Source organism: Poecilia reticulata, linkage group LG2, assembly GCF_000633615.1.
Source record: "Poecilia reticulata strain Guanapo linkage group LG2, Guppy_female_1.0+MT, whole genome shotgun sequence".
In the NCBI taxonomy this organism is placed as follows: Eukaryota; Metazoa; Chordata; class Actinopteri; order Cyprinodontiformes; family Poeciliidae; genus Poecilia; species Poecilia reticulata.
Window position 1 is genome coordinate 45,063,772 of NC_024332.1, and position 9,360 is coordinate 45,073,131.

The following is a 9,360-nucleotide window of genomic DNA, read 5'->3' on the forward strand; positions in this document are numbered from 1 at the left end:
TCTGAAAACAGTACAGCTAATGCTTTAGCTAGCAGCTCCTTCTGTCCACCATGTTTGACGTTAGCATTAGCTAAATGTTGGTATAGCATTAGCAGAGGTGAAGTGCTTCAGGATGAGCACAGGTGACGTTTTGCCGATGGTGCCAGTCACGGCGTTTTGCCAAAGTGTTTAAAAAAAGAAACGTCAGAGTCAGGAAAGCAGCAGAGGTGTCGATGAGTTTTATGTAAATACTCGGTTGGACCCCGTTGTTGTTTCAGGCTCTGCTCTGGACCGCAGAGCCTAAAACATCAATCAAGACGGCAGAAGAAGAATTCAGCTTCTGCCAAACCGAAGTCTCTGTGAGCCAAACGTCCATGAATGCATCACATCTGCACACCTTCTGTTCGCTAATCTGTTCAGCAGCCGCACTGCGCCGAGGGCCGGCCGCCATTACAGCGCTGTCGCTGTAAAAAACGCATTTCATGAGGCGACTTTGGCTCAAAGCTCCGGGCGAACAGACGAGACAGAGGGGAGACTGCAGCGTTGTGCTCTTTTGATGAATAATTCAGAAAACGTTATTATCTGTCGAAGCCGTGGGGGAATTATGTGTCAGCTTGGCGCTAACGCTGCGCTGCGACGACAGCAGCAGGTAGCGGCTCACCTCCGTCTGACAGCCAATCAGCGCGGAGGAGTCCGGATTACTGCGGGTTGACAGAAAACAATCAGTTTAATCTGAATATCGGGATTGTTTGGGGCCGTTTTGATCTGCAGAGAAACGAGGACAGATGAAGCTCTTCACCTGATGTGGTTCACTCCTTTATGAAGGATTTTATTTACATCTGAGAGCAAAACATGCATGAAGTTAGGGTGCGAGACCACCAGCGGCCACTAGGGGGCGAAATGTCTACTCTAATAAACGGGACCTCTTTGATTTTTTTCCATAAATTTCACCTGAAAGCCAAATATCCTGAACTGAATACGGGCTGTAGATGAATCAACTTCACACATAAAAGAAACTTTAGATTCTGCCTTAAAAATTACATTAAAAATGAGATTATTTCTTTTTTTTTTTTTTTAGATAAAAATGTTAACTCACTGGCTCCATCCTCTGCACTTCTGAAGGGGAAAATCTGATTTCAGTTCTTGTTGTTTTATCAAGTCGAAGGTTTTGGAGAGTTTTATCAACTCACTCTCTCGCCCTCCGGTTGCCTAGCAACGGCCTGCTGGGTGAGAAACCGTTTCCATTTCCCTTCGTTTTTCTTTCTCTGACGTCTCAAAAGTTGCATTTGCTCGTTTTTTGGACTGCATGGAAACGCAGCTGCTGTTTAGGTCCAGATTTACAGAGTCTGTCTTCCTCTGGTGTCTCAGGGTAAACGGGGGACGTCAACGTGACGCTTTGACAATCATCACAGCCTACTGACAGCAATGGATGAAGGGCTGGGAATCGTTCACGCCGCTGAAAACAGCCGCATGCGGGTCGGACTGGCCTGCTGGGCGAACATGGAGGTCAGAAATGTAATTTTATCTACATTCGCTCTTTGGAAAATGGATTCTCGTTTGTTTAAATGGTTTTATTATTATTTAAAACTTTTGGGAGCTGAATCAAAATGTCGCCAAGGTGGTTTAAAGGTGCTGAAGTTATTTTGTTTCTGCCCGTTTCTCTCTCAAAGTGGAAGGTTAGTCTGACTTTCTGTGCTGCAGTTTTATTACGATGCATGTTAATAATTTAGAGCTCAAAGCAAAGCTGACATGCAGAAACACTTTGGCTGTCAAAGATGCACTTTGCTGAATTCAGCCTCATTTACCGACAAACTTCTGGGTCCGTTTGTATTTATTTACTCATAAAACGTCTAAAATGTTCCCTGATTTCTTTATTCTTTCCTCCCAAACATCTCATCGGTTCTCTGGTCTTTCTGCAAAGTAAAACTTTTGTAGTGTTTCTGTTTGGACCCGGTGCTAACAAGCTAGCATAAAGACCAGTGAGACACGAGGAGGAAAACAGGAGGATCTGAGAAAATTAACTGAAAGGTGGTTACAGGTAGACGAGTAAAGAAATAAAACTCCACAAAACAACAAAACAATAAAAAATGAGCCCAAAGTTGTTGAGGCAGATTTCATGTTCACGCCTGGAGAAAGTGCTGAAATGGATCCGGGTGTTTTGTTGTGGCCTCGCTGTACCCATGAAGCTCCGTCACGCCATGCAGGCCAAAGACACGCTGAGGTATCGCAGGTGCGTGCTCCAACTTGTGGCTTTCAGCAGGAATGGGAGGAGAACAGGTGAGCAAAACTTTCCATCTGGGACTCAGAAAGCAGAACCAGAACCAACCGCTGCCTCCACCTTCAGCAGGCTGCGTGTTTTTACTGACTGACATTTACACTCCTTATCGTATGAAAGAGGATAAAACACAGCTGAGCTGCTAAAGGTTGCCAGGTTTGGTGGTGGCAGCATCATGCTGTGTGTTGTTAAAGTGTTTGTTCTCATACAGATCAAGCTAAAAAGGAAGAGAAAGGATTTACTTCCTTTAATTTGTTGTTTAAAATTAAATTAATGCACTAATGTAATAATAATATTGCTAACATTCATTTAGCACGTTAGCATTTTTCTAACTTTGAACATTTTAAGCACCATTAGCATCCCCTAGCTAGTTCTAAACCACTACTTTATGTGGCTGTTTCAAACTTTCAGTTCAATAAAGTTTCACATGCTGACATTTTAGCTAATAATCCCCCAAGTAGTGATTAGTTTATATCTGTGCTCTTATTTTGAAGGGGCCGAAGTTATGTTTCCTGTCCTCTTGTAGCCACCGCTATAGTTAAATTTAATGGTTTAGCATTAGCTTCTGTTGAAAACCATGTTGATTTAGCACTTTAGCTTTAGCAGAGCTAATGTTTATCATTCCTGTTCCAGGGTTGGTGCAGCTAACGTTTTGGCTAGCGGTGCCCACCAGTGTAAATGTAATAAAAGTTCAAGCACCGTCGTAAATTATCATGAAATCGCCTTTTATTTATCTCTATTTTAGAGTCAAGTATCCGCGAACAGAAGTTTATAGCCTCAGCAAAGCTGTTGAGAAATCAGATCTGCGTCCGCTGATCGTTATAAAATAACCTTTTCTGCCCAAGATGGCGATAAAATCCATGACGTGAGAGATGATGCTACCATGAAAACGTCACATCTGTGAAACAAACGATGAATAAAACCATCTAATTTACAGGAGCAGGAGATAAAACAAACAGACGTCGTTTAAACCCGAGAGGTTTTTCATCTTTCTGGCCCACCTGAGAAGACGCAGGCCTCCTCACATTCCTCCATCGTCTCGAAGTTGTTGGCGTTTCCGCTGCAGCCGCCATATTCGAAGCGCTCGCAGCTCCCGGTGTTGACGTCGAAGAAGAAGCGCTCCTTGATGGCCTTGCACGGCCCCGACTCGTCTTTCATGGCGCAGAAATCGTTAAAGATGATGGGGCTGTGATGGCCGCCATGACCTGCCCAGAGGAAGAGACGACACACTTTTAAAAGGAACAGTTTAGCTTTAGCGGCTAGCATTAGCTTTTGACTTTGGCTAACGGAGGACAAACTGACCGCCATTTTGGATTATTTGCTGTAATTTCAACTGTTTCTGTTGTTCACTTGTTCCACATAATTGACTTTTCTCCCAAACTTGTAAATGTTGAAATAAACGACTTTTCCGTTGTTTTTAACTTTTTTTTCCACTGTTGAGACGTTTCCTGCTTATCAAAATAAAAGCACATCCTGTTCTTAGCATTGGGAGCATTTTGACTCGATGCAATCTGAGTAATACTCAAACATTTTCAAACAATAAAAAGAGGAAAAACATCAAAAGAAAAGAAAGAAAACATGCCACAGAAATGAACTGAATTTAATTTAATTTTTATGTGTATGACTACAATTATAGATCACAACTTTATGAGCTTTAATCATAAAAAAAAAATCCAAATCTCTACCATAACAAACAACAAACTGAGTAAAACTGAATAAATGTGTTTAATTTTTTCTATTTCTTTTATGTTTCACCCTTTAAAGCTTCAGGCTGTAATTTTTATAAAATATTTTTTTAATTATTATGTAGTGACAGTTTCTTATAATGAGACAGATAATCTGTGAATAAATTGAAAAGCACCAAAAACAACCAATCAGAGTCAGGAGGCGGGGCTTAGCGCTGTCAATCAACTGCACAGGCAGAGAACCAACAGCAAAACCGTTTATCCGCCATCATGAGTGGGTATGCTAACTAGCATCAGCGTTCAGAAACAGAAGGTGATTGGCGGCACTAAGACCCGCCTCCCGGCTCTGATTGGCTGTTGGGAGAAGACAGTTTTCCTCATGTTGTCTGTCTCATGCCAAACTGCCACAGTTACAATCAATATTTTCTGTAAAAGTTGCTGCAGCTTTAAAACAGTAATTTCTGCAGAGGACGAAATCAGGTCAGAACCTGAGGCTGAGAAACGAGTCCAGCTTTCTGTCCTCCTGCAGAGCTGCAGTGACCTTCGGTTGGTTTATYTACTTTGTTTAGACCAGAGCTGGAAGTGAAACCCTTGTAGCCTGCAGAGACACGCTGAGCTGCAGTGAATCGTTTTTTCTCCACACAGGCTGATAATCAGGCTGATATGAAACCCGGTTGGATCTCTGGGTCCGATCCGATCAGCCGGCCGTCATCTGTCCCTGAAGGCAGCTTCATCACGAGCTGCTCACCGTTTCAAAACACGCCTCTGCGTTTAACGGTGCAGAAAGAGTTTCCCAACATGTTCATCACAGGCGTGAAGTCAAAACACGCAGAATGGAAACATTTGGAAGAGAAACTTAAAAAAATGATCTGATGCGTCACGTTTTCCCCGGGTTGAAAAGTTCTGGATTTAACCGGGTTTGTGCGTCACAAGAGGAAAAAAACCTGTTAATTTTAATTTCACCATCTAATTTAGTCATTTAGAAATGTTACAGTTTCATGCTAAACTTTCAGCTTGAAGCTAAATATTAACTGAGCCACTTTATCAAACCAACCTGTTCCCCTCCTGGCCTGTGGGGGCGCTGCACCAGAAACCACAGACGGAAACGACACAAAAACCCCTGAAGACACTGAGAGCAACTTCCTTCTTCACCAGATGGAAACAAGATGGAGGCGTCAGATTTTAGAGGTTGGAGGATTGCACTTTAGCCTTTAGCTAAAGACCAGGAGCCATTTCTGCTGCTAGCGCTAGGCTAACACATTTGTTTTGGTTGTATTTACCCAGAACGCCCTGCGCTGTAGTCCACTTCCTGCTTTTGGAGAGGCCTCTGGTCCGCTTGGCGTTCACATTCAAACTGAATCCAGACCGAGGTTTGGAGTTAGCTTAGCGTTCACACCTCACCGAACAAATCAGACGTTCTAGGCTAAATTGCTAAAGCGCTAAGCAAAAAATTAGCATCTCTGTTACCGCATTAGCATTAGCGGACGTGTCTCCACAGCTGCCAACACTCAAACCTCTGCTAATAACGATACTAAACAACATTGTTACAGCAGAAACTGAGTCCTTATCCTCAGTAACAGCTAACGTAGCATTTTGCAGTCATGTGTCGGTGAAACACCATTTTTCTTGACACCCAGCAGGGTCGTGACCCCAAACATCTGGGAATGCCTCCGTGGGTCAGAGGTCACGAACCGGCCCGACCCAGAACCAGAACCAGAGCCAACATGTCTGCCAGGATCAGAGGCTCCGTTTTCTGCAGGAATGAGGCCATGTTGTTGAAGCCTCTAAATGAAAAAACCACGGCAATAATTGGCTAAACACGACAGCGGGGCCAATTTTCTGATTAAAATCTCACTTCACACGATTTTATTACAGAACACATGATTCAGTGGAACGTGAGGTTTGTTGTGTAACGGTTTATGAACCATGGTTACTGCTGGTCGTCTCTCATGCTGGTCGGTTTTGCTGCATTTATGCCTTTATGAGGCGTCAGAGCCGAACCCTGTGGGCGAACAAAGAGCTGCAGCTGAGTCAGAGCCCAGCCCAGCATTTTACATGCGAAGGGCGTAACCCTACACCGGGGTCAAAAGGTCAAACCATGAGGTTTTCTTCTGCAGGGGAGGGAAGTTCAGAGGAGTAGGAATGAAACATGAAGTCATGAACTGAAACGAGGCCTCAGGGCGAACTTCACTTCAGAAACAGGAAAACCGAAGGTTCTGCTGTTTGCTGCAAAGGATGTTTGTTATTTTCAAAGCTAAATTAAATATTGAGAGATAAATGTTCAAGCTAAAATGTAGCTTTGTAAGTAAGTATTTGGTTTAAGTTAAACATTTAGCATCTTAGTTTGAAGTTACATATTTTATTGCTAATGCAGGCTAAATATTTTGTTTCCAAATTATAATTCAGGTCAGCCGTAAATATTTAGTCATCCAGTTAACTATTTAGTTCTAAAATAATACATTAATTTGCTGATAATTGTAAATATTTATCGTCAAACTTGAAATATTTAGATTTAATCTAAATGTGTAGCTTGCTAACATAAATATTTAGTTAGCAGCTACATTTTTTTTTACTAATATTTCACTCAGACCTAAATATTTAATATGTAAATTTACTTGAAGATAGTTAATATTTAGTTTGCATACTAACTAAATATTTAACTTTATTAAACTTCTAATATTTAGTTTGAAGCTAAATGTGCACATTTAGCTACAAATATTTAAGTTAGCAAACCATTTAGCTTTAGGTTTGCTAACCTAAATATTCAGCTCTGCAGTAGCTAGCTGTAGCTAACGTTAGCTTGCTAGCTAAACATTTAGTTGTTTACACACAGTGTCTATCAGGAATCAGGAAATGGTGACGTGAAGGACTAAAGCAAGGACGGGAAAAATCAGCCGAGAAAGAAAAACCTAAAAACAGACGGATGGATGTAGAGATCGTTCCTGACCGGATCAGAACCAGCATCCAGCAGGTTCTGGAAAACAATCAGAGCTTTGGAAACGCGGCTCTGGGCGTTTGGGAGCCGGACCGGACCGGACTGAGCTACCCGGTGCTGCTGCGGTGAGAAACGAGGAGCCAGGCGTCCATTTTGAAAGAGCGGCTGTCGGTGAGGCAGGTGGTCGGGAGGAAAAGCTAAACCAGCTGATTAATTGTTTCTCCACTGGAGCAGAAACCAAACTCATCCCGGCGTCACCGCTCGGCCCACAGACGGAGCCCACTTCGTGGTCACAGACGACGGAGCCCACTTCGTGGTCACACCAGACTTCCTGTTTCACTTTCTCACCTTTGGACAGGTGTTGTGATCCGTAACCATGGCAACAGGGTGCATCACTTCAACGGATTAGCATCTGAAAGGATGCACACCGTGACAAGGAGGAGGTTCAGTTTTCCTGACTCCAACACTTTAAAGAGGAGCTGCAAAAGCAAAGGAGGTGGGTTAGCAGAGCTAGCTACCGGCTGATGATGTCATCCTTAGGCCTTTCGCTGTAAACAATAAATCATTTTCAGTCTGTTGCTCTGGTCTCAACTAGCCGTCTGTTAAGGACAGTTTTGTTTACAGAGATCCATAATTGATTTGTTTGTTTGTGCTGTTTTATTTTTTTACATCCAAAATGTCTTCCAGTTAAATGTTCATTAGAATTAGCATTATATTATTTGAAAATGGTCTCAAAACAGCATCTTCATTTATCACAGTAATTTTATTCAGTAAAGTTTGTTTTCATCTGTGTTGCCCAGATATTTAGCTGTTGGCGTGTCATCAGAGGCCTCTTCAGAATCGCTGTGAGACTGACTGCTACAGGAAATCGAGCTCCTGCTCCTGTTCTGTCTCACCGAGTCTCTGCTCTGGTGAGTCAATCAGTCGGTTAGTTTCAGACTCTGCTGTTCTGTGACCAGTGCGGTCATTCACTGGTCATTTTCCAGGGCTGGAATCGAACCTACAGTCTCAGATGTATTCATGCATAACGCTGCTAACAGCAGAGCTAATCTTTGTTTTTGCTAACTTTGAAAACGCTTAGTGAAGTTAGCTTCCCCCAAGTTAACTTTTGGGTTTTCGACTGCTGAAAAATTTACATTCATGCTCTTATTTTGAAGTGAGTAAAAGACATTGTACTCACAATGCATCAGTAAATAGCATGTTAGTATAGCATTGTAGCATTAGCAGAGCTAATATTTTTGATTAGTGCTTTAGGACTAGCTAACTTCTTAGCTAGCACTTAGTACCTTGTTGGCACACAGCTTTAGCATTAGCTTCCATTAAATACCTTGTTGGCGTAATGATTTAGCATTAGCTTTGTTAGCATAGTGCTTTAACAGAACTACTGTTTTTGATCAGTGCTTTAGGATTCAGAAAGGAAGAACCTGCACCGTCCACCAGTAGAAACGGATGATGACCCAGTTTTGTTTTTAAAATTCTCCCAGTTACGTTGCATAATAATTCAGCCCTCCCTCTGCGGAGGTCAAAATATTCCTCTGACCCCTTTAACGTGACAGACGTCGCCTGCTTCTCTGCCCAGAAGCACAAATGGAAAACAGGGATGTGGACATAAGTTTGCCTGCAGCTCTGCGTGGCGTCATGGGGAGAAAGTAGAGCGGCTCCATCTGCCAAAACAAGGAAGTCCTCCATACAAATAAACACGAAAAGACTGTAAAAACTTTGGTTTAACCAAAGAAAACCATAAAAATGAAAGGGAAACGGCAACATTTAGGCGAATAAACTGTTCATGTGGAGACAAAACTCTGGACTTGAAAGTAAATTCAAACATAAAAAGATTTCTGAACATTTTACAGAATCAGAATCTGGACAAAACAAACACCAGTCCAGCTTTCTGTCAGCTGCTGAAGCTAACTCCAACCGTATGGAGGCCCAGAAGGGACAAAATTAAATCAATAAATACATGTATAAATAATAATGAAAGAGACGATAATGACACCAGATCAGCTTTCTAAGGGTCAGCAACGGGTCAGTGAAGCCGGAGACGGGAGGCCTGAAACATGCARCGTGTTTTAGCAGAGCGTCTTATCGCCGCTGTTCTCCTTAATCTGTCAGACTCAGGACTTCCTGTCTTCTCCTCCTCAACTTCCTGCAGCAACTCAGAAACCTTCAGCAGAGCTTTTCTTCCTCTGCAGACGTTTTACGTGTTTTAACTGAAGTAAAAGCTGAAGTTTGGCGTTGAGCTGGAGGATTAGCCCGAATCCGAGCGTCGAGTCGGAGCCGGAGCAGAGAGCCAATCAGGTGACACCAAACCGGAGATCAAAGAGGATTCAGCAGAACGAAGCTGCAGCAGCGAAACGCGTCAAAATCAAACATCCATGAGGGAGGAAAACATCTGTTACCACGGCAACCACCAGAACATCGGCTCATTAGCTTCAAAGGAACAGGAAGTGGTTCAGTAACAAACAGGAAGTGGTTCAGTTACAAAC

General features: G+C 42.7%; 1 protein-coding gene across 1 annotated transcript in view; it reads right to left on the minus strand.

Moving 5' to 3' along the window:
• tfpia (tissue factor pathway inhibitor a) overlaps positions 1-9,360 on the minus strand; it is a 27,206-nt gene that overhangs the window by 14,690 nt on the left and 3,156 nt on the right. Inside the window, exon 2 of the mRNA XM_008404244.2 lies at positions 3,256-3,459. Coding sequence (XP_008402466.1) covers positions 3,256-3,459 — 204 coding nt within the window. The remainder of the gene's footprint in view (positions 1-3,255; positions 3,460-9,360) is intronic.